The sequence below is a fragment of the Macaca mulatta genome, chromosome 15, assembly GCF_049350105.2.
Source record: "Macaca mulatta isolate MMU2019108-1 chromosome 15, T2T-MMU8v2.0, whole genome shotgun sequence".
Taxonomy (NCBI): domain Eukaryota; kingdom Metazoa; phylum Chordata; class Mammalia; order Primates; family Cercopithecidae; genus Macaca; species Macaca mulatta.
Window position 1 is genome coordinate 46,179,005 of NC_133420.1, and position 25,303 is coordinate 46,204,307.

The 25,303-nt window shown below is 43.5% G+C and overlaps 1 protein-coding gene across 13 annotated transcripts in view; it reads left to right on the forward strand.

Moving 5' to 3' along the window:
* The window catches only part of SUSD1 (sushi domain containing 1), a 136,158-nt gene that overhangs the window by 39,636 nt on the left and 71,219 nt on the right, over window positions 1–25,303 (forward strand). For all 13 annotated transcript variants that reach the window (XR_013405649.1, XM_077968340.1, XM_028834985.2 and 10 more), the window contains 3 exons: window positions 10,734–10,913; window positions 22,334–22,431; window positions 23,369–23,555. Coding sequence is in view for 12 of the 13 variants with exons in the window: in XM_077968340.1 (XP_077824466.1) it covers window positions 10,734–10,913; window positions 22,334–22,431; window positions 23,369–23,555 (465 nt within the window). In the remaining variant the exon portion in view is untranslated. The remainder of the gene's footprint in view (window positions 1–10,733; window positions 10,914–22,333; window positions 22,432–23,368; window positions 23,556–25,303) is intronic.

Here is a 25,303-nt window from a genome sequence, read left to right on the forward strand (position 1 = left end):
CCCTACCACCTCCTCTGCAGTTTCTGAAGTGGTTAGATTCCAGTTGTTTCCATACTAGACACTATTTATTGATGATAAGTGTTATGTGAAAAGGAAAATTTTCTTTTTCCTCCAAATGAGCTTTCTCTATGAATACGATCTGAAGAAAATATATTGTTAGTCAAGGCTAAAGTTCATGGAAGAATTTAGAATACAAAATGCATCAAAAAGTAATCTGTTTTTCTTTCTGTTGCCTTAAGAGCAAGTAGACTTTTGGGTACTAATGAGCTCATTAGAGCAGTTAATAAACTACTCTTGAGAATGTGCTTCATGGCAAACTATAACCCTCCCATTTTTCTTTTATGCTTGCAGTAACATTTTTTTTTTCTTTTCTTTTTTGAGACAGAGTTTGCTCTTGTCGCCCAGGCTGGAGTACAATGGCACAAACTTGATTCACTGCAACCTCCGCCTCTTGGGTTCAAGTGATTCTCCTGCCTCAGCCTCCCAAGTAGCTGGGATTACAGGCGCCTGCCTCCACACCTGGCTAATTTTTGTATTTTTAGTAGAGCTGGGATTTCACCATGTTGGCCAGGCTGGTCTCGAATTCCTGGCCTCAGGTGATCCTTCTGCCTCGGCCTCCCAAAGTGCTGGGATTACAGGGGTGAGCCACGGTGCCTGGCCACATTTTTTTTTTTTTAAATAATTTCAACTTTTATTTTAGATTCAGGGGGCACATGTGCAAGTTTGTTACAAGGGTATATTGCGTGATGCTGAGATTTGGGATATGAATGATCCTGTCACCTATGTAGTGAGCATGGTACCCAACAGTTAGTGTTTCAACCCCCTTCCTCTCTCCTCCCTCTATTTGTCCCCCATGTCTATTGTTCCCATCTTTATGTGAATGAATACCCAATGTTTAGCTCCCACTTATATGAGAGAACGTGTGGTATTTGATTGTCTGTTCATGCATTAATATGCTTAGAATATTAGAATTTTCTGTTCCTGCCTTAATATGCTTAGGATATTAGAAGTGGCCTCCAGCTGAACCTATGTTGCTGCAAAGGACATGATTTTTTTTTATGGTTGTGTAGTATTCCATGGTGTACATGTACCACATTTTCTTTATCCAATCCACCATTGATGGGCATCTAGGTTGATTCCATGTCTTTGCTATTGTGAATAGTACAGCGATTAACATACAAGTACATGCATCCTTTTGATTGAATGATTTATTTTCTTTTGGATATATACCCAGTAATGGGATTGCTGGGTTGAATGGTAGTTCTGTTTTAAGCTCTTTGGAAAGGACTTTGGAGATTTCTCACAGTGACTGAATGAATTTACATTCCCACCGACAGCATATAACCATTCCCTTTTCTCTGTAGCCTTACCAGCATCTGTTGTTTTTTGACTTTTTAATGATAGCCATTCTGACTGGTGTGAGATGGAATCTCATTGTGGTTTTGATTTGCATTTCTCTGATGATAAGTGATGTGGAGCATTTTTTCATATGTTTCTTGATCGCTTGTGTGTCTTCTTTTGAGACACGTCTGTTCATGTCTTTTGCCCACTTTTTAATGGAGTTATTTGTTGTTTGCTTGTTGAATTGTTTAAGTTCCTTATAGATTCTGGATATTAGACCTTTGTCAGATGCACAGGTTGTGAATATTTTATCCCGTTCTGTAGGCTATAAATTTCCTCTGTTGATAGTTTGTTTTGCCGTACAGGCTCCTTAGTTTAATTAGGTCCCACTTGTCAACTTTTGTTTTTGTTCCAATTCCTATTGAGGACTTAATAATAAACTATTTCCCAAGGCTGATGTCCAGAATGGTGTTTTGTAGTTTTTCTTCCAGCATTCTTACAGTTTGTGGTCTTATATTTAGGTCTTTAATCCATCTTGAATTTATTTTTATATATGGTGAAAAGTAGGGGTCCAGTTTCATTCTTCTGCATATGGCCAGCCAGCTAGCCTAGCACCATTTATTGCACAGGGAGTCCTTTCCCCATTGCTTGTTATTGTTGACATTTTTGTGGAAGATGTGGCTTCATTTCTGGGTTCTCTATTTTGTTCCATTGGCCTCTTGGCCTATGTGTCTGTTTTTGTACCAGTACCGTGCTATTTTGGTTACTGTAGACTTGTAGTGTAGTTTGAAGTCTGGTAATGCAATGCCCCTGGCTTTGTTTTTTTTTTTTTTCAGACATGAGGTCTCAGTTGTGTTGCCCAGGATGGAGTGTGGTGGTGCAATCATGGCTCAGTGCACCCTCAAATTCTTGGGCCTAAGGGATCTTCCTGCCTCTGTCTCCCAAGTAGCTGGGACTACAGGCATGGGTCACCATGCTTGGCTAATTAACATAAATTTTTTTCTTTTTTTTTTCTTTTTTAAGAAACAGTGTCTTAACATGTTGCCCAGGCTGGTCTTGAACTGCTGGGCTCAAGTGATCCTCATGCCTTGGCCTTCCAAAGTACTAGGATTATAGGAGTGAGCTACTGCGCCCAGCCTTGTTCTTTCTGCTGTATAACATTTTCTAAGTTCAACTTGCTAGATATTGAGACATTAGATTCCAACCTCCATCATGAGTGATATGTGTAATTTAGTGCCCAAGGGATCCTGGAATGAGGGGCCAACCTCAACAGTCAAATTCATGGTTATATGCAGACATGCTGCAAGATGCATGAAACTTTGTTGAAGATTCCTTAGACCATGTTACTTACATAGGAACGTCACAAAGATTAATGTTTAAAATAATGTTTATAATTCAAAGGACTGCAGAGGATATTTAAAAATACAGGGTATATGCACAGCCCAGAAAGAGGTTACCATTTAGTGGGGGAGAGAACACTTTCACAGATGAAACAAATGAAGAAACTGTAGGTATCACGCTGAATTATCTGATTTGGAACGTAAGCATTGTGCAGACCCTGGTGTTAATCTGTCTGGACTGTTCAGGCCCTTACAACCTACCACATTCCACTAATTTCCAGTTGATGTGCTAGCCTTCTGATCGGATTCCAAGGCACGCTAGAGACTTATTTCTGTTATTGTTGGGTAAAGATGAAAACTGACTCGAATGTGATTTTCTTCAGTTTTTAGCACTTGCTTCTGCTCTTTTGCAAAGCTTTACATATAGCACTTGCTTATTTTTCTGGGGAGATTTTATTTTGGGGTCAGTATCAGTAAGTGGAATGGGTCCATCATTCATTCCCCTGGCAGGTGGCAAAATGTCTGCCTGAATTTATTGGCATTTTTGGTCACTTTTTTTCTTTCTCAGCTTGTTATTTATTGATCTCTAAACAGTCTTAGATGGAGCCTTTATATTACTAGATTCTTTCTGTCATCAATCTATGTTATTGTGCTGATGTGTATAATAAACAGCAGCCAATATGGGTGACATTTGTGATACAGTCAGTTGTTGATTAGATGCCGTAAGTTGCCTGTACCTTTCATCAAAGAAATTTCCTTCTGGACTATTTCCTTGGTAGAATATGAAAGCTGGCTCTGTGGATAAACATTTTTATCTTCAAGATATGAGATATAAGTTATATTATAAATTTGGCCCTTGAAACCAGCACAACACATTCTCCCCCACTCCCCCGGGAGCCCTGTTTTGAAGCTCATTATTTGAATAAAATCACAGACAATGGGAGAGTAAGGGAAAATTCCCAGCCATGCTCATAATTAGTTGACTGTATTTCTGATGCAGATGCAAACGTTGTTACTTAATAACGTAATTAGCCAGAGAAACATGTGCTTTAATGAATGTCCCTATGCATATGCAATGCAAATTTGTGCTGCTTATTTTTTCTTCTTTGGGAGTATAAACTGCTTTTAAATGTTTATTTCCTTGTGATAGTACGAGTTTCGGGGTCTTTTAATGTATGAAATAGGATTATATTTTTATTTCCCACTGTGGCCTCTGTTGGATTGATTTTTGAGTGTTTCTTAGTAGGAACTACCTACTTTCTTGGATGCCATTTGGTCTGAGCAGAAGTGGCAGTAGTTGGGAATATCTGTGACGGGGTCATGTTCTAGGCAAGCCCCAGGCCAGACTCTAATGTCATACATAGGGTTAAACATCAGGCCCAAGAAGGTTTCGGGGAGTCACAGAGCTGCAGAGAGACATCTATTTCCAGCAGCTCTCTTGCTCTTGGAAAGTTCTTGGAGACAAGATTGGGCAGGAGGCGTTGTCATCGAACCCTTCCAGACTGACTTAAATGCTTATTCAGGCAACCTTTTCTCCTTAGGTTTTAGCCAACCTGTAAGGTTAAAGAACCGGGTCAGGGCCTAGGTGGAGCCCGTTGTGGTGAAGCTGCCCAGATTTACTGGACCTGGACTTTGAGGTCACACAAACCACAGTTTGAATATCAGCTCTTTTACGAGTGGTGTGACTTTGAATGTGACGTAAGCTCTTAGGGCCTCCATCTTCCTATCTGTAAACTGTATGAGAAAACCCCACCTACCTTGGAGGATTTTCTTTTTTGGTTTTGTTTCTTCGGGACAGGGTCTCTGTCACTTAGGTTGGAGTGCAGTAGTGCGATCTTGGCTCACTGCAGCTTCCACCTCCTGGGCTCAAGTGATTCTCCCACCTCAGCCTCCCGAGTAGCTGGGACTACAGGCACGAGCCACCAATGCCTGGCTAGTTATTGTATTTTTATTTTTATTTTTAAAATTTTTTTGTAGAGATGGGGTTTTGCCATGTTGCCCAGGCTAATCTTGAATTCCTGAGCTCAGAGTGATCCGCCCTCCTCAGCTTCCCAAAGTGCTAGGATTACAGGCATAAGCCACCTCGCCTGGCTACTTTGTAGGATTTTCTGTTGGAATAAATAAGGTAGTGTGTATCCAGTAGACTACCTTGTGTTTGGGAGTATTTCAATGAATACTATATTCTCTCTCTTTCTCTCTCTTTCTTCCCTTCCCTTCCCTTTCCTTTCCTACCTTTCCTTCCTTCCTTCTCTTTCCTTCCTTCTCTTTCCTTCCTTCCCCTTCCTTCCTTCCCCTTCCTTCCTTCCTTCCTTCCTTCCTTCCTTCCTTCCTTCCTTCCTTCCTTCCTTCCTCCCTTCTTCCTTTCTTTTCCTTTCCTTTCCCTTTTCTTTCTTTTCTTCCTTTTTCTTTCCTTCCTTCCTTTTCTTTCTTTTCCTTCCTTCTCCTTTCCTTCTCCTTTCCCTCTCTCCTCCCTCTCCTCTCCCTCTCCCTCTCCTTTCCCTCTCTTCTCCCCTCCCCTCCCCTCCCCTCTCCTATCCTTCTTTAATTTCTGAGATGGAGCCTCACTCTATTGCCCAAGCTGGAGTGCAGTGGTGCAATCTTGGCTCACTGTAACCTCTGCCTCCCAGGTTTGAGCGATCCTCCTTCCTCAGCCTCCCAGATAGCTGGGATTACAAGCATGCGCCACCACCCCTGACTGATTTTTATATTTTTAGTAGAGATGGGGTTTCAGCATGTTTGCCAGGCTGGTCTTGAACTCCTGGGCTGAAGCAATCCTCCTGCCTTGGCCTCTGAAAGTGTTGGGATTACAGGCGTGAGCCACCATGCCTGGCTGAATGCTATTATTATTAAAATTATTGAGGCCTGAATAACTTCCTTATAATTTCCTGCCACAAGATTGATACTGGTTTTTGTGGGGCTTTTTCTCAGCTCTCATGTACTTGGTGTTTGGTGCATGTGAATTACCTGTGTTGGATAATAAATATGGAAGTAATGTCTGTCCTGTTATTTGGATGTAGGATCTAGTGATGTCTGGTTTCTTCCTGAGGGGCTGGTGGCATATCACAGCAGCATTTATTGCATCTTGAACTGTGATAAAGTAGTAGCAAGCTATCAATGAACAACGGTGTAAAACATATGTTTTTAAGTGGGCCTTGCGGAGGTACAAGAATTATAAGACAAAAACTCTGTCCTTGAGGAACTGTCCATATATTTGGGAAGATAGATATGTATTCATAAAAAGACACTAAATCTGCGAGGCATGAAATAAAGGTCATATGAACAGTATAGATAATACTTGTATAAGAATAGATAATACTCGGCTGAGTGATGGCTCACGCCTGTAATCCCAGCACTTTGGGAGGGCGAAGTGGGCAGATTTCATGAGCCCAGGAGTTTGAGGCCAGCCTGGGCAACATGGTGAAACCCCATGTGTACAAAAAATACAAAAATTAGCCATATGTGGTGGTGCACGTGTGAGGTCCCAGCTACTTGGGAGGTTGAGCTGGGAGGAGCACTTGAGCCCAGGAGGTCGAAGCTGCAGTGAGCTGTGATTGTGCCACTGCACTCCAGTCTTGGCGACAGGAGTAAGGCCCTGTCTCAAAACAAAACAAGAATCCCGAAACAGCAGAAAGAATAGATAATACTCTATACTTCCTGTATCTCTAAGTAATAGTCTCTAGGTAATAGTCTTGATTCCACCCCGCTTCTCACCCTCACATCCAAACTATCACCACGAGCATTCAGTTCTGCTTCCAGAATACATCGCAAATCCATCTCTTCCTTCCATTTCCATCCCCTCTGAAGTCCATCCGAGAAGTCCATCTCTCGGTTGAACTACTGCTGTAGACCCTGGCTGATGTCTCTTTTTTTATTCCTATTCTTCTCCCAACCTTTCTCTACCTAACAGCCGAAGTGGTCTTTTAAAAACCTAAATCAGATTTTTCATTCCCATACTTAAAACCCAACAAGAGCTTCCACTGCTTTTAAAATAAAGCCCAAGATTTATAAGGCCCTGTGTGGTTTGGCTCTGCTTTTTTCTCCACCTTCATCTCATGCTGGTCTCCCTCTCACTAACTAGGCTCCTGCCACACAGGTTGCTTTTCCCTTTTTGGAACCCACCAAGAGCTTTCTTACCTCAGGGTCTTTGCATTGGTGCTTTCATTTGATTGAAATATTCTTCCTTCGGTCCCAAACGTGGCTTGCTCATTGCCAGCCTTCAGGTCCTAATGTATGTGTTATTTCTTCAGAGAGTTCAAATCATTCTGACTACTACTCTATTTAAAAAGTTTTTCTGGGAGGATCACTTGAGGTCAGGAGTTTGAGATTAACCTGGCCAACATGATGAAACTCTTGTCTCTTCTAAAAATACTAAATTAGCTGGGTATGGTTGCAGGCACCTGTAATTCCAGCTACTCAGGAGGCTGAGGCAGGATAATTGCTTGAACCCAGGAGACGGAGGTTGCAGTGAACTAAGATTGCACCACTGCACTCCAGCCTGGGTGACAGAGTGAGACTTCATCTAAAAAAAAAAAAAACAAAACTGTAGGCCGGGCATGGTGGCTTATACCTGTAATCCTAGTATTTTGGGAGGCTGAGGCAGGTGGATCGCTTGAGCTCAGGAGTTCAAGACTAGCCTGGGCAACATGGCGAAACCCCATCTCTACTAAAACTACAAAAAATTAGCTGGGCGTGGTGGCGCATGCCTGTAGTCCCAGCTACTTGGGAGGTTGAGGCATGAGAATCACTTGAATTCGGGAGGCAGAGGTTGCAATGAGCTGGGATCATGCCACTGCACTCCAGCCTGGGCAACAGAGTGAGACTGTCTCAAAACAAACAAACAAACAAACAAAAACAAAAACAAAAAACAAACAAAAAAACGTTTTTTGAAGCTGAGGCCGGTAAGATCGCTTGGGTCTGAGAGTACGAGACCAGCCTGGGCAATATAGAGAGACCCTGTCTCTACAAAAAACTGAAAAATTAGCTGGGCATGGTGGTACATGCCTGTGGTCCCAACTCCTTGGGAGGCTGAGGTGGGAGGATTTCTTGAGCCCCGGAGGTCAAGGCTGCGGTGAACTGTGATGGCGCCACTGCACTCCAGCCTGGGCAGAGTTGGAACAACATTTTTCTTTTTCTTTTTGAGATGGAGTCTCACTCTGTTGGCCAGGCTGGAGTGCAGTAGCACGATCTCAGCTCACTGCAACCTCTGCCTCCTGGGTTCAACTGATTCTTGTGCCTCAGTCTCCTGAGTAGCTGAGATTACAGGCACACATGCCACCACGCCTGGGTAATTTTTGTATTTTTGGTAGAGATGAGGTTTTGCCATGTTGGCCAGGCTGGTCTCAAACTCCTGGTCTCAAGTGATCTGCCTGCCTCAGCCTCCCAAAGTGCTGGGATTACAGGTGTGAGCCACCATGCCCAGCCAACTTTCGAGAAGCTGTGGGTGTAGGGAAAAGAATACAACTGACATGCCTTCAACTCCTGGCCATCCCATAATTGCCTGTGTAACTTTGAACGTATCATTCAATCATTTTGAGCTGTCTTCGCCTGTACAGTGGGGAAAATAACCCTTAACATGGATGGGTATTGTGAATAGTAATGCTTTATATTTAGGATCTGTTGGAATGCATATGATGACAAATGGTAGCCAGGATTTCATTCAGATTCTCAGCTGAGGGTGTGCACCAAAATCAAATTTGGAGCTTTGTAGAAATTTGGATACCAAGAACCCAATTCAGTACTACTGAATCAGAAGAGTTATCTCCGGGTGGGTGTGGGACTCCAGTACGTGCGTTTTTCTAAAGCTTCCCAGGGGATTCAGATGTGTAGCTGTTACAACCATGCGTTTAATCCAAGCCATGCTGGAATCCTCTCTAAATGTCTCTTGCTGAGGGACTGTCCAACTTGAATAGCTCTGTTAATGGGGAACTCACAGAGCCACAGGTCCAAGCTGCTTCCTAATGGGTCATCCACCTGAGCCTTTGAGCCTTAATCCTTAGATAACAAGTTATTGATTTCTTATCAATTGGGTAATATTTGGTATTAATTTTTTAAAAAAATCTTGCAGTCCCAACCAAAGTCATCATGCCTTCCATTATTCTTGGTCACATCCAAGATGGAAGCCAATCTAGTTATCTTTTGTACTTTTATCCCTTTTGTGTTTGTGCTTCTCCCCTAACCCAATGACTTGCGCTGGGTTCCCTCCCAGACTTCTCCACTGAGCACTTTAACCTTCCACCTTCAGTGTACACGAACCTATACCTCCAACCTCCTTAGCGATGGCCCCTCTACTTCCTGCTGTAACTGAACTCTGTCTTAAATTAGAAGATGTTTCAGATGTCAACAATGTGACTAGGCAGTCTTATGAAACATTAACCATCTCTTTGGTTGGTTGCTTGTGTGCACACAAATATATTCATTCTTGGAATGTCTTGGGCCATTAAATACATCTAAAGGTTTGATGCTGGGAAAACATGATGAGGGCCAAAGAGTCTTGTGTCTGGTGAATATGCATGAAAAGGGAACCAAAGCTCTGTGGGCAAACCTGGGACATGAGAGGTAGACAGGGTTGGAAATTAGATGAGATCCTGCTCTGGGAAACCTCCCTCCTAGAAATAACTCTGGGGTCCTGCAACAGACCAAGCATCCACAATGGAATGGAAAAGAGTGCAATTCCATTAAATCCACACATTCTGTATCAGAGGCTCATTTAAAAGAAGCCATCTATTTCTAAGAGCAAGGATGGCTGGTGGGGATATGGGAACAGATTATATGATTTTCTCTAGTTTGAATGCTGTTATCTCAATAAAAGGACTTCTGTTTAAAAAGGCTGGATGTCAGGAGGGCTTAATTTTCTTGACTTTCTACAGATTGGGGAGAAAATCACAAATCAGAATGAATGCCTTGTTTTCTTTTTTTTTTTCTCTTACTATAGAATAACAGATTTTTTTTTTCTTTCTGTGTTTAGGTATAACTGAGACTATTGGTGACATTTGAAATTATTACAGCCATCTTATTTTATATTTATTATACTTTCTTGAATAATGTTGTATCCATGAGCACTATCATGTGATATGAAACATTAGTACACTTTACTTCCTCCCTTCAACTCACTGCTCTGGTTTTATTGAAATAATGTAAAATTTTATTTTTATTATTATTTTACATTGTTCAACATTTAGTTCTAGAATCCTTTACTAATAGTTATGTCAAGCTCTACAGTCACATTTAAGTGATTATGGAGACATCCATACATCTTGCTGATTTCATTGTTTCTTGGTGTTTTTTCTAAAACCTGTGTGTGCTGCCCTTATTCTTACGATATTTGTTCTGATTCATCTTTTTAATTTTTTTTTCCCAGAAAAGATACATGGGTTGATTTTTAAAAATTCTGAAATATCTAAAAATGACTTTCTTGGGCTCTTAAGTGAAGTGTAGTTCGACTGGCTCTAGAATGGTCATGTCATAATCTTTTACCTTTAGATAGTTCTTTGTAAATATTTAATTGTCTTTTAGTAGTCAGTTGTAGGGAAAAAAATTTCATATCAATTTTATAATTCCAGGTTTATCTCCTCCTGTGCAACTGATTTTTTTCTTTGAAAGGTGCATATAAGTTGAATCTTTGGGAGATAAATACTTTCTCCATTAATTTGCTTTAAAAAGTTCAGAGATTTTGAATATATTCTATTTAGCAATCAATTGGCAATAATTGCTACAATTGCATTATCATCTACTCTGGGGTTGATGATCTGAAGATGCATAGTCAAATGTACCAGAGAACTGTAATATTTAAAAGAATGCTAAGATATATTATTTCATAGATCAGTGAATTCTTTATAAGTAAGTAATCTCATAATTTGACTATTCTCTATGTGTGCATGTTTAGAAATTTTATTAAATTCAGACTTACTTATATTGGATTATTTGATGGGGTTAGTGTTTTCTCTTTTCCTGTTTGAGTGGCCTCTATCGCTATTAAATATTTATTTTAAAGATATGAATTGTAGGGTTGGAAGTCAGGGCTTATAACCAGTGCTGTGTTGGTTCCCATTGCAGAGATCAACTGTGGCAACCCTCCAGAAATGCGGCACGCTATCTTGGTAGGAAATCACAGCTCCAGGCTGGGCGGTGTGGCTCGCTATGTCTGTCAAGAGGGCTTTGAGAGCCCTGGAGGAAAGATCACTTCTGTTTGCACAGAGAAAGGCACCTGGAGAGAAAGCACTTTAACATGCACAGGTACAGATTCTGTTCTTCTGGGCTCCTGCTACCCAGGAACAAAACAGCCAGTGGGAGCCGAGGGCCTAAAACTGTCTGATTGCTGCTTCACTCCACATACTGCATCCAGCTCTGCTCTTTACCTGGTTGTGCACCTGGCTTTAGATTTGTCAGCTAAATCTTGAAGATTTAGAGGGTGGATTGGAAAAATAAGTTGGATGGAAAATGTTATGCATCCATCTTTTGAGACTCACCTTAAATCACTGTGATTCCTGTCCCCTCTGCTGACCGGCTGAGACGTTTTTCTCCATGAACCATTTTCTCAGAGGGGCACACTCCTAACTTAACACCTGTTGACCATTTTTCAGAGAAAAGGTGTTACGATGAAAAATAGTTTTTAAATGTTTATTGTGTTAACACACATAAAACATAAAATTTATCATCTAATATAGTTTCATTTCTTTTTTTTTGAAATGGAGTCTTGCTTTGTCACCCAGGCTGGAGTGCACTGGCGCGATCTCAGCTCACTGCAGCCTCCGCCTCCCGGGTTACAGTGATCAAGTGATTCTCGTGCCTCAGCCTCCCGAGTACCTGGGATTACAGGTGTCTGCCACCATGTCTGGCTAATTTTTGTATTTTAAGTAGAGACAGGGTTTCATCACGTTGCCCAGGCTGGTCTCGAACTCCAGGCCTCAAGCAATCTGCCTGCTTAGGCCTCCCAAAGTTCTGGGATTACAGGTGTGAGCCACCATGCCTGGCTTACCATCTAATATAGTTTGGATGTTTGTCTCCTCCATATCTCATGCCAAAATGTGGTCTTCAGTGTTGGAGGTGGGGCCTGGTGGGAAGTGTTTGGGTCATGGGGCCAGATCACTCAGGAATGGCTTTGTGTCCTCCCCTTGGTGATGAATTCTTGCTCTTAGTTCACATGAGAGCTCGCTGTTAAAAGGAGCCTGGCACCTTCTTCTCTCTCTTTGGCTCCCTCTCTTGCCGTTTGACATGCCTGCTCCCTCTTCACCTTCTGCCATGATCATCAACTTCCCAAGGCCCTCACCAGAAGCAGATGCTGGTGCCATGCTTCCTGTACAGCCTGCAGAACCATGAGCCAGATAAACCTCTTTCTTTATAAATTACCTGGTCTCAGGTATTCCTTTATAGCAACATGAAACTGATGAAGACACCATCTGAACTATTTTTAAGTGTGCAGTTCAGTAGTGTTTGTTTACATATACTCATGTTGTTGCACAACCAATCTCCAGAACTTTTTCATCTTGCAAAACTGAAACGTTATACCCATTAAACAACAACTCCCCATTTGCCCCTCCCCACAGCCCCTGGAATGTCACCCTTCTACTTTCTGTCTCTTGTGAATTTGACTACTGTAGGTATCTCATATGGTACTTGTCCATTTGAGACTGGCTTATTTCACTAAGCATAATGTCTTTAAGATACATCCATGTTGTAACATGTGTCAACATTTCCTTTCTTCTTAAGGCTAATAGTCCATTATATGAGTATCCCACATTTTGTTTATCCATTCATCTGTTGATGGACACTTGGGTATGTTCCATCTTTCGGCTATGATGAATAATGCTTGAAATGTGTGTACAAATATCTCTTTGAGACCCTGTTTTCAATTCTTTTGGATATATACACAGAAGTGGAATTGCTGGTGAAAACGAGTTTTGAGGCCTGGTGCAGTGGCTCACGCCTGTAATCTCTGCAGTTTGGGAGGCTGAGGCAGGTAGATCACTTGAGGTCAGGAGTTCAAGACCAGCCTGGCCAACATGGCAAAACCCCATGTCTACTAAAAATACAAAAATTAGCTGGGTGCAGTGGCTCACACCTGTAATCCCAGCACTTTGAGAGGCCAAGGCAGGAGGATTGCTTGACCCCTGGAGTTCAAGACCAGTCTGGAAGACATAGTGAGACCTCATCTCTACAAAAAATTAAAAATTTGCCAGGTGTGGCGGTGCACACCTGTAGCCCCCACTGCTCGGGTGGCTGACGCAGGAGAATTGTTTGAACCCAGGAGACAGTTGTGAGCCAAGATCACATCCCTGCACTCTAGCCTGGGGAATAGAGTGAGACTCTGTCTCAATAAAAAAAGGAGTTTTGAGACTTCAGTTCATATTCTATCAATGCCATATATTAGCCGTGTGTCATTAGGTGAGGCATTCTGAGCCTCAGTTTCCTCATCTATAAAAGAAGGAAATAAAATCTGTTTTTCTTACTTCAAAGAGTGTTGAAAAGGAATCAAATAAGATAATCTGTGGGGCACATTTTAGAAAACTGAAAACACCATGCACATGGTTAGTCTTTTTCCTAAAGTTGTTAGCCTCACGTGAAGCTCTTCTCATGAATCAGAAGCGTGTGCTTCTACATGATTCATTTCACACCTCTGCCTCCGAGGGACACGGTGAGAAAAGGCAATGATTCTTACCATTTGGGATGGTTGATCAGAAGGTATGACAAATGGTTGTCACACAGTCCCTGGGAATATATTTCTGGCTGTTGACTTGCTTGGCTCTGAAGACAGGTCTCTGAAGAGTGAAATCTCCAGGAGCTTTGATCTGGATCTCTGCTTTGACTAGCAGCAGAATTGTGGTCTTGCTCACCAATATTTTCCATTGGAAAGTCTAGCCAGAGCAAACAAGACATGTAGGCCCCTGAGGATTATTTGTCCATAGGCAATGGTTCATAATTATGTTGGGGATGGGAATTTGAGGAAATCTGTCCATTCACTCAATAGATATCTATTTAGCATGCACTATATGTCAGGTACTTTGTCGGCATGACCCTCTTGGAATTTACAGTGAAACAGGGGAAACAGACCTTTTCCCCAAAGATATGCACATACACATACACACATAATGTTTTACAAGTAACAAGGTGTTCCTGGATCTCTGAAATCCTTGAGTAAAGCATTCTTGGAATAGATGGAAAGCTCAGCTCTGCCGTTGAGGCCCTGTGTGTGCCATGCAATTCCTACATTTGGTTATCTCCATCAGAATTCAAGAGGATGTAGGCCAGAGACTGCCATTGGAAAAACAAAGAAGGGTAGAGCTGGATGAGAACCCAGAGATATAATGCAGTCTTCTCTTAGGGAGGTCTCATTGCCTTGCCCAGCCTGCACAGAGGAGCAAGGTTAAACGTGTAACTGATACCAAAGACTCTAGGGTTCCAGTCTTAATAATTGGAGCTAATGCCACGCTGGACTAGACTGATGGTCGCTCCAACCTATCATGGCATTTGCAAAAGCACCTCCAACAGTTATTTGGAGGAAGTGAGGTAGTTGCCTCCTGGAATGCTGAATTCAACGTTTTGGGGAAGTATTCCCGACACAGAGCAACTGCTGGAGTCACTTGGTAAGAGCTGGGTATAGCTTCTGAGCCTCAGCCATTTGCTTCATTGCTCAAGCTGCTTTGCCTCCACCATTCAGCAGTCAATGGGGGTATAAGAATTAGTCACCGCATGAAAAACCAGTGGATCTGCATGGGGCATAGTAAGCTATTAATTAGCTGATGCTTGTAGAGCACTTTGAAGAACAAACATGTTATGTAACTGCTAATTATAATTACCATCCTCAGCCTGCTACCTTTCACAAAGTCTGTGGCTCCAGCTGCAGCTGTTTCCATGGGTTTATGCGAGCTTTGATTTAAGGAAAGAAAAGGCATTTTCCCTGAGAGCTGTGATCTTTCTGTGAGGAGGCCTTTATGCCCTCAATCAGGATTGGCAGCTAAATTCAATTTCCGCAGATAAAGGAGATGATTTACATGATGATTAATTCATGGTGCAGTGCAGATGATCTCTGGGTGGGTAGGTAGGAGAGGCTTCTGGAAATGTAGTAAGAGTTGCTGATTACCATGGCTCTTCCTCAGCTACCCCTCTTCTTTTTTCTTTTCCCTGTTTTTTCACTTTTTACCTATTTCTTCACTCCCCTCATCCCAACTGTCTCTGTGTATTTGTTGTTGTTGTTGTTGGAGATGGAGTCTCACTCTGTCACCCGGGTTGAAGTGCAGTAATTACAGCTAACCACAGCCACAAACTCCTGGGCTCAAGCTATCCTTCTGCCTCAGCCTCCCAAGCAGCTGGGACCACAGACATGACCCACCATGCGTGGCTAAGTTTAAAAAAATTTTTTTTATAGAGACGGGGGTCTCACTATGTTGCCCAGGTTGGTCTCAAACTGCTAGCCTCAAGCCATCCTCCTGCCTGTGTGTATTTTATATTTCCCTTTCTTAATATTCACTTTTGGCTTCCCCTCTCATCTTTTTCTACTTTAATGCTTCTCTCTGAATGCCTCCTACCTCTGTCCTGTTTTCACTGTTTATCTTCCTGGACTTCTATGTTTAGTTCCAAACTGGGTAGAATAATTTATCTTTACCTGGGTTGTTTTTAATTACCTTTAGAAATATTTTTGACTAGTCTTTTGGATTAGTAGCACAAATCTGTATGTGCTTTTAATGAGCTGTGAGCTCTATCAAGATGGTGGGACTCTTTTTTCCCACCCCCTGCAAGGCCAGTTTGGACTGGAAACTCCAGACAGCTGGGAATTAGGCAATCACTTTAGTGTCTGGAAAAACCCCAGGTGGAAGCTTGATGTTAATGAGTCAGTTTACCTCAAGATCAAAGAGACTGATTCATTCTTGATAAGACTTTCCCTGGCTTCCATTCTGCACAGGCCATTTGGCTTTTCATGTTTAGAATCTGGGTTAATGATTATAAGGCTGACGCTCACTCACTCCACGCTCTCTGAAGGGTAACATCTCTGCTGGAACAGAGGCTGTTTATCGCTGGGATCCTTTCTGTGCCCCTAAACTGCTCTGGGCACTGCTCAGATGCCTGCAGGACACTGTTAGCCTCTGTCCCTTCTGTTTGGCTGGTGACCCTCTTCTCCGGCCACTGGGTGCTCACTTGCAGCCATACACATTTCAGATGGAACAGAAAGGTCAGCCGGAATAAATGGATACATTTCCATAAATAGCCACATGGTCAGATGTATTGGAATATGTGAATGAGGTTTGGACCATCAAGCATTATAGCTCCTGCTGGCTGAGCATGAATGTACATACCCAGGGCTCAACCAGGGACCTGAATGCTCGATTTCATTTCATCCTCTTAAAACCCTTTTGAAGTCAGCTTTGTTATTTTCATTTCAGAGATGAGTAATCTGAGACTCATAAAGGTTAAGTGACTTTTACTGGTCACTGAATAATTAGCAAATGGGAGAGCCAGGATTTGAACTGAGGCCTGTAAGCCCAGAAAGCCCACATTCTTTCTCCTACGTCAGTGTCTTCCAAGCTTGAATTATTTGTATACCACCCTGACACAATGTTTGCTATAATAAGAGTATTATTTACTTAGAATGTTTCCTTAAACAACATAACCTTAGACTTATAATTCAAATTTATTAAGGACGATATATGTGATCTCATGAGTCTGATGAAGTAGGTGTATTTTTCTGATATACACAAAAACCGATACATAGCGAACAGATAAAAATGTATTCCTGGCCGGGCGCGGTGGCTCACGCCTGTAATCCCTGCACTTTGGGAGGCCGAGGGGGGTGGATCACCTGAGGTTAGGAGTTTGAGACCAGCCTGGCCAACACGGTGAGATCCTGCCTCTACTAAAGATACAAAAATTAGCTGGGTGTGGTGGCACGTGCCTGTAGTCCCAGTTACTTGGGAGGCTGAGGCCAGAGGATTGCTTGAACTCAGGAGGCAGAGGTTGTAGTGAGCTGAGAACACGCCACTGCACTCCATCCTAGGTGACAGTGCAAGACTCCGTCTCCAAAAAAAAAAAAAAAAAGTATTTGTGTGCCACCAAAAATCATCCCAAAGTGTGCAATATATTTTACACTAACGTACTCTAAGCCATGCTACTTCTACTTATTTTATGTGAATCTAAGACTTCAAAGAAAGAAAGGAAACACATTAAAACTTTTATAGCCAAACATACATTTATTCAAGTAGCCACTGTGGGAAGCCATACCCTGATTTCTGTGGTGCTGCCATTATCATCATGTGTTTGCCTTGGAAGGCAGTTTATGAGCCGTATTAGAAGATCAGTTACATTCCTTTTGAAATCGGATGCTGTTTTGACTAGAAATGATACTGAGCTCGGTTGACCATCTGTTTGGGTCACCTGGATTTATTCTGTATGACCTTTTGCTGTTTCCAGAAATATAGAAAAAGGATATAAAATTGTAAACCAAGGGAGTACACTAGACCAACCCCTGTCCTTGCACAGTGGGACTTCTGAAAGAGTAGTCTGGGCTCACTGTCTTGTTCCCTCCCCTCCTATGCTCTTCTCAGCCTACTGGGGGGAAACCAGGTATCGAACACCCCCACTTCACTGTAGCATCTCACCAAGGTCACTGATGACCACCTAACTGCCAACTTCATGTTCCAGTTTCAGCTCTCATCCTTCTCAACCTTTCCACAACATTTAGCATTGTGGATCATTTATCCATCCATTCAACTAGTCAACCAAATAATACATATTTTTTAATATCTATATTTAAGGCACTATACTAGGACCTGAGGATAGAGAGAGAAACATGGTCTTTGCCATTGTAAAGTTACATTCAGGAGAGGTAGTCATTATATAATGACTTACATATTTAGTTAATGTAATAAGTACCACATACAGAAATACTAGATGCTAACAAAATATCAAAATATGTAACATTATATATATCTATACCTATCTATATATACATAACATTATATATATATGTATGTGTATACACACACACACACAGACACACACACACACACACACACACAGAGTAAAGCAAAACAAAGGCACTTACTTCATCACCCACTGAGGCTTTCTTTCCCCAAATCCAATGAGGGTTCAGCTGGATGCTATGTGGGCCTCCTTCTTTTAAGCCAGAGGGGTCTCTGTTTTCTACAACTAGACAGGACACGGGCCTGCTCTTCCCACCTCTACCCAAAATCAAACCTCACATCTAATCCTGATGTTGTGGGCAGTCCATCGGGGAGAAGGGCCATGTGAGAGGAGAGAGGGAGATGGAGCTTGCGCCCACTGCCTTGAACTGCTCCAGACCCTTCTTGGCTAGGGAATGAGGAGGCTGTGGGGGACTGGTGGGAAGGAAGGATGATAATTTTCTTAAACAAATTATTTTTATTTTTAATTTTTAGGGACAGAGTCTTGTTGTATCACCCAGGCTGGAGTGCAGTGGCACACTCTCAGCTCACTGCAACCTCCGCCTCCCAGATTCAAGCGATTCTCGTGCCTCGGCCTCCCGAGTAGCTGGGATTACAGGTGTGCACCACCACACCTGGCTAATTTCTATATTTTTAGTAGAGATGTGTTTTCGCCATGTTGGCCAGGCTGGTCTCGAATTCCTGGCCTCAAGTAATCTTCCCGCCTCGGCCTCTCAAAGTGCTGAGATTACAGGTGTCAGCTACTGTGCCTGGCCTTGGAAGGCTGAGAGACACTCTTTCAAGTTCTTCCTTTCCTTCCTAGACATCAGTCACTCTGCCAGCCTCCTGCCTCTCTTCTGCATTGCCTTTTTCCTCTGGTACCCCCGAGTTTCAGTGTTTCCCAGTGTTCTGCCGTTGGGCCATTCACTGTCTCTGCCCTACCAGCATATCTCACCTGTAACCATCCCTTCAACTACCATTAACAGATACACGACTTTTAAGAGTACTTTTTCCCTACATAGTCAGCAGATAACATCGTCACAGCCCAGTGCCTGGAGTGGCAGGATGCTTGGCATTTGATAGCCATTCAGTTAGTAGTGAGCAGGGAATGAAAGAGCTCTGGGACAGCTCCAAAGAAGACTTCCAGAAATGTTTTCAGTTATCAGCACTATTGGAATGAGGGCATATAGTCTCCATTCAAAGGGCAGCATTAATGTAGATGTTGAATATCTGATTCATTTATAAAGGAGTCTTTCCAACTAATTTGTAGGCACCTGGAGGGAAAAGCAACCAAACTTTGTTAAACTGCTCCCTGGGATGAAATATCTGACACCCCTATAATTGGATCTGGGTCCCATCTGTGCAGAGAGCATGGCACAGGCTGGAGGCAGATGGCATCTTTGAGATGCCATTTACAGTTGTCATAGTGAATGAGCAAGAAGGAAGGACAAGAAAGAAAACTCCTTTCTAATCTCTGCTTGGATGACAAAGGAACTGAGAGTAAGAAGGAAATTCGCTTTGCTGGCAACTCAGAGAGAAGATGAGGGCTGGGCTGGTGCCTTTTCTTTCTGGACCAGGTGGTGAGTTAGTATCAAAGGCATGTGTGAGTGAGCAGAGATGCCAAGAGCTCTGGGGCTTTGAAGGGCAGCAAAGAGGGTAGAGGCCAGAAATATCTGGGGCTTGTTCAGGCTGATAAAAGAGTAGTACCAACATCATCTTTATGCTACCCAAGGGGGTGAACTGATAAGGTCATTGTGTCTCTTAGGGTACCCATGCTCATAATTGGAGTATTTCTTTTCTTTTTTTCTCTCTTTTCTTTCTTTTTTTTTTTTTTTTTTTTTGCAATGGAGTCTCATTCTGTTGCCCGGGCTGCAGTGCAGTGGCATAATCTTGGCTCACTGCAACCTCTGCCTCCTGGGTTCAAGTAATTCTTGTGCCTCAGTTTCCCAAGTAGTTGGAATTACAGGTGTGTACCACCACGCCTGGCTAATTTTTTGTATTTTTAGTAGACACAGGGTTTCACCATGTTGCCCAGGCTGGTCTCAAACTCCTGACCTCAAGTGATATGCCTGTCTCAGCCTCCCGAAGTGCTAGGATTACAGGCGTGAGCCACCGTACCCACCTGGCTCACAATTGGAGTATTTATTTGATTTCAATTTGTGTGTGTTCTAGGGAGAAATACTAATATGGAGATCCAGGAATGCTGCAGACAGCCGTGGGTGGCCTTTCTGGTATCTCAGCAGGAGTTTGCCTGTTTTCCCCTCTCTGCCTGCATTGATTTTTGCTTGCTAATAGATGACCTGGGCTTACCCAAGACCAGGTCATGTGGGACACAGAATCTAGGCATTGTTCCCGAAGGGATGATTTAGTAAAGATATAAACTCTTATTTGGGCAGAGAGATCAATAGATCTGGGTCGATCCAAAGCTAGCATTGGTTCTGAGTACAGGAGAAGAGGGTTGGCCCTCCAGGTACCTAAGGTACAGGCTTCCTTTTGCACTTGGAGACTGCAAAGAGATTTACCAGAAGGGAGAAACAGGAGCTGAGTTGTGGAGAGTCTTTTCTGAGATGGAGAATTAGCTTTCTCGCTCTTCTTAGATGGGAGCCTTTCATTGGGTTTATATTTATTATGCAGTAGAGAATCAAATCCCAGGCATCAGGAATGGGAACCAAGGGCAGTAAAGCAGGGAAAGAAGGAGAGTCAGCGTACGATGCCTGATTGTACTGGTCTCCACAGAGGGCGGGCATTACCCCATCTGTGTGACAGTGTCCTTAGACGCTGAAGAAACTAAGTCTTTGTTGGACAGCCCTTCAGAGAAAAGAAAGGAGGAAGGATTCCTCTATCAGCTCCTGTCCCCATGGGATTTTAACTCCCCTGCACTTCCAGATGGCATGTGCTGGGGTGTGGGTGCCACAGCAGGGAAGCCCCAGAATAGGAGGCAAGACCTGGTCATGTTGTCAAAACCCATGCAGGGATGGGACAAGGAGCAGGGGAAGCTGAGAGAGGTTGAGGAGTTCTTAAGAGGTGTTTGCTTCAATGGGAAGGCTTGAACTGGGGCTGTGGAATATCCAGTTTTGGTGACATGAGGATAACTTTCTCCAGGAATAATTGTATGATAGCTTCTGTCTGCGGGAATTTTGTTTGTTTGTTTTTGTTTTTGTTTTTGAGATGGAGTCTCACTCTGTCACCCAAGCTGGAGTGCAGTGGCAGGATCTTGGCTCACTGCAACCTCTGCTTCCCGGGTTCAAGTGATTCTCCTGCCTCAGCCTCCCAAGTAGCTGGGACTACAGGCATGCGCCAGTGCGCCCGGCTAATTTTTGTATTTTTAGTAGAGACGGGATTTCGCCATGTTAGCCAGGCTGGTCTCGAACTCCTGACCTCAGGTGACCAACCTGCCTTGGCCTCCCAAAGTGCTGGGATTACAGGTGTGAGCCATTGCGCCAGGCCTGTTTGTTTTTGATAGTATTGTAAATGAAATCGTTTTCTTCATTTCATCTTTGGACTGCTCATTGCTAGTGTATGGAAATACAATAGGTTTTTGTACATTGGCATTGTATTCCGCAACCTCGCTGACCTCCTTTCTCAGCTCTAATACTTGTTTTGGTGTGGATTCCTTAGAGTTTTATATATAGATATATATAAGATCATATCATTTGCAAGTAGATTACTTGTGTGTAGGGAGTTTATTTTATTTTATTTTACTATTTTTGAGATGGAGTTTTGCTCTGTCACCCAGGCTGGAGTGCAGTGGTGCAATCTCAGCTTACTGCAACCTCAGGTTCAAGCCATTCTCCTGCCTCAGCCTTGCAAGTAGTTGAGATTACAGGCACGTGCCACCACACCTCGCTAAGTTTTGTATTTTTAGTAGAGATGGGGTTTCACTATGTTGTCCAGGTTGGTCTCAAACTTCTGAGCTCAGGTAATCTGCCAACCTTGACCTCCCAAAGTGCTGGGATTACAGGTGTGAGCCACTGCACCCGGCTGGGAATTTGATTTCAAAGAAATAAAAAGCTAGATCCCCTTTCCTTCTTCCTGTCTCAACAACCACTTGAGGGTTAACTGGGACTGTTGAAAACTATGTTGCCTCGGGGAACCAAGGCCTTCATATGGTTTCCCACATTGCTAAATTCATTACCTGGAATACATGCAGAATATTTAAAAGAAGCAGAACAACCCAGAGGAATCCGTGGCCTCCTGATAGAAGCAGATTAAATAGCTTCAGTTACAGGAGTGCCAGAAGTACCTAGGAACCTTGTGGAGAATTTCTTTAGTTTGCCCCAACCTGTTTCTGAGGCGTGGTCCTGTGTGGTGAGACATGTCATTTTCCCCCTTGGGATAGCAGTGACTTGAAGGAGTTTCCCACCATCCTGCTGGGAAGAGAAAGGTGGAAGCAGGTCTCACCTGTGCAATTGCAGGGAAGGTCTCACTCAGGACCCAGTTCTGGGCCTCGTTCCATTCTACCCGAGTGGAATGCCAGTGGCATCAGTGGCCTGTCAAGTGAATCACAGGTTGGAATTCTGACCTATACCCAAGCAGGAATCTTTCCTTTCCCTCTAAGTCGGGTAATGGGCCGTGCTCATTCCTGATGAAGAGAAGTTGGGTGATTGGCTTGGGAGAGCTTGCATTGCCTGACTCAGTGTCGGCCTCTGAGGATGAATGGTGACCAGTAGAGATACCAGCTGAGCAGATAGACTGATCTCCCTCAGAATTTTCCTAAAGCCCATTGATGCATTTTTGTGAGTTGACTGCCTTTTTCTCTTTTAGAAATTCTGACAAAAATTGATGATGTATCAGTGTTTAATGATACCTGTGTGAGATGGCAAATAAACTCAGGAAGAATAAACCCCAAGATCGCATATGTGGTAAGTAAAATGATCCACTTCTTCCTGCTAGGACAGACACGTCACCCATGGGAATATGAGTCAGAGGGACTTGCCTCCGTGAGAGCTTTTCAATCTAAATGCTGCTTCTTTTTTTTTTTTTTTTTTTTTTTTTGAGACAGTCTCACTCTGTTGCCCAGGCTGGAGTGCAGTGGTGGGATCTTGGCTCACTGCAACCTCAGCCTCCTGGGTGCAAGTGATTCTCCTGCCTGAGCCTCCTAAGTAGCTGGTATTACAGGTGTGCACCACCATGCTTGGCTAATTTTTTGTATTTTCAGTAGAGATGGGGTTTCACCATGTTGGCCAGGCTGGTCTCGAACTTCTGACTTCAGGTGATCCACCTACCTCGGCCTCCCAGAGTGCTGGGATTATAGGCATGAGCCACCGCGCCTGGCCTCAATCTAACTGCTTTCCGATCCCACTGTCATTTAAAAAGAGCGGACGGAATTTTTGAAGATATCTGTATTATTTCGTTATTTTGCATTTTGTGTTTAACATGTTTGTCATTCAGCAGGGTGCGTGTGTGGGGGATGCGTTTATATTTGGCATCCTCACGATTGCTTGTTTCCAAGCGCTTGTATTTCACACCCCCAGAGCAAGCCCGGGAACGTCTGCTGACTTGGTGACAGAGTGCAGCCAATGGTCCTCAGGTTGCAGTCGTCTCCATTTGATCATTCGTGTGCAGGAGAGCACTTCCTAGGGAGATTCCTCATTTATGTCTCTTCTAGGGGTTTAATATTCACCGGGCTGATCAGACTTTATCAGCAGATACCTGGCAGCAGAGATGTACCTTACGAATGCTCCCTGGCTGAGCAGCGCAGTATAAAATGGAATAGTAGGAGAATGGGCTCCAGCACCACAAATTCTGGATTGTTTTGACTGGAGTCATAGGGGGTTCTCTTGTCTTTTCCTCTCAAAGATATCCGTAAAAGGACAACGGTTAGACCCTATGGAATCAGTTCATGAGGAGACAATCAACTTGACCACAGACAGCAGGACCCCAGAAGTGTGCCTAGCCCTGTACCCAGGCACCAACTACACGGTGAACATCTCCACAGCACCTCCCAGGCGCTCTGTGCCAGCCGTCATTGGTTTCCAGACAGCTGGTAGGTGGAGGCGAAGCCTCATTTCCTCCTAGAAAACGCTAAGCACGGAATGTGGGGAAGTATGCTGCAGAATCAGCTGGGCCGGACAGCTCCTATTTGCTTTCTGAGATTTATACTCAGACGTAGTTGCTCCAGCCATAGAACTAGAGGAGGTCGAGAGATCCGTATCCTCTTGGTACCAGGCTGAATGGGCTCTGGGGTATTTTTTCTCAGCTGAGCCCTCAGGGAGTGGTGGCAAGTAATAAAAAGGCATTTAAAAGGAGAACATTAGGTGATGATCAGTCCACTCTCAAATACCCAAGGCAACAGAGGGTAGCCATGTGGCTTATCTCTGGCAGTAAACTCAAAAGTCATTTCTGGCCAGGTGTGGTGACTCATGCCTATAATCCCAGCACTGTGGGAGGCTGAAGCAGGCGGATCACTTGAGGTCAGGAGTTCCAGACCAGCGTGGCCAACATGGCAAAACCATATCTCTACTAGAAACAGAAAAACTTAGCTGGGTGTGGTGGCGCACGCCTGCAGGACCAGCAACTCGGGAGGCTGAGGCACAGGAATCACTTGAACCCAGGGGGCAGAGGTTGCAGTGAGTGAGCCGAGATAGTGCCACTGCACTCCTGCCTAGGCAACAGGCAAGACTGTCTCAAAAAAAAAAAAAAAACAAAAAAAAAAAAACCAAGAGTCATTTCTTGCTCTTGCGTGTGAAAGAGGAGGTGCCAGGGAGGCTGACCCAGCAGCTTTAAGGGGATCAAGTTGAGAGTGGGGAGGTGGAAGCAGGGGCACCCCTAGGGTGCGGGAGGGTAGGTGTTAGCTGAAAAAAGGAGTGGAGGGAAGGAGCTTTAAGAAGTAGAAATAAACCTCATTGTACATAATTGTCACATGGGTTTTTAAAAACACTGTGACAATTACAGTAAGTAAAAAAAAAAAAAAAAAAACTCTGGTTATGAGGTATGAGGACTAATTAAATACTTTGTAGACAGGTGGGGCACAGTGGCTCATGCCTGTAATCCCTGCACTTTGGGAGGCTGAGGAGGATGGCTTGAAGCCAGGTGTTTGAGGTCAACCTGAGCAACACAGTGAGACCCCCATGTCTACCAAAAAAAAAAAAAAAGAAAGAAAGAACATTTAGCCTGGTGTGATGGTGCATGCCTATAGTCCCAGTTACTCAGGTGGCTGAGGCAAGAGGATCACTTGAACCCAGGAGTTCAAGGCTGCAGTGAGCTCTGATCATGCCACTGCACTCCAACCTGGGTGACAGGGCAAGACCCTGTCTCAGAAAACAAACAAACAAAAAACCCTGTAGACAAACCTTGAGAAGTAATTGATGTCATTTATTTATTTATTTTCTGAGATGGAGTCTTGCTGTGTCGCCCAGGCTGGAGTGCAGTGGTGCTATCTTGACTCACTGCAATCTCCGCTTCCTAGGTTCAAGCGATTCTCCTGCCTCAGCCTTCTGAGGATCTGGGATTACAGGCACCCACTACGATGCCTGGCTATTTTTTGTGTTTTTAGTAGAGACTGGGTTTCACCATATTGGCCAGGCTGATCTCAAACTCCTGACCTCAAGTGATCTGCCCACCTCAGCCTCCCAAAGTGCTGGGATTATAGGTGTGAACCACCACAGCTGGCCGATGTCATTTATTATTTTGGGGGAGTTGAGAAAGTTCTTAATTAGCTGTTTGCTATCCCACTTAAACTGTACCTTAACCCGAGTAGCTGGGAAGTGACATAGATTCAGCAGAAATAGTTGA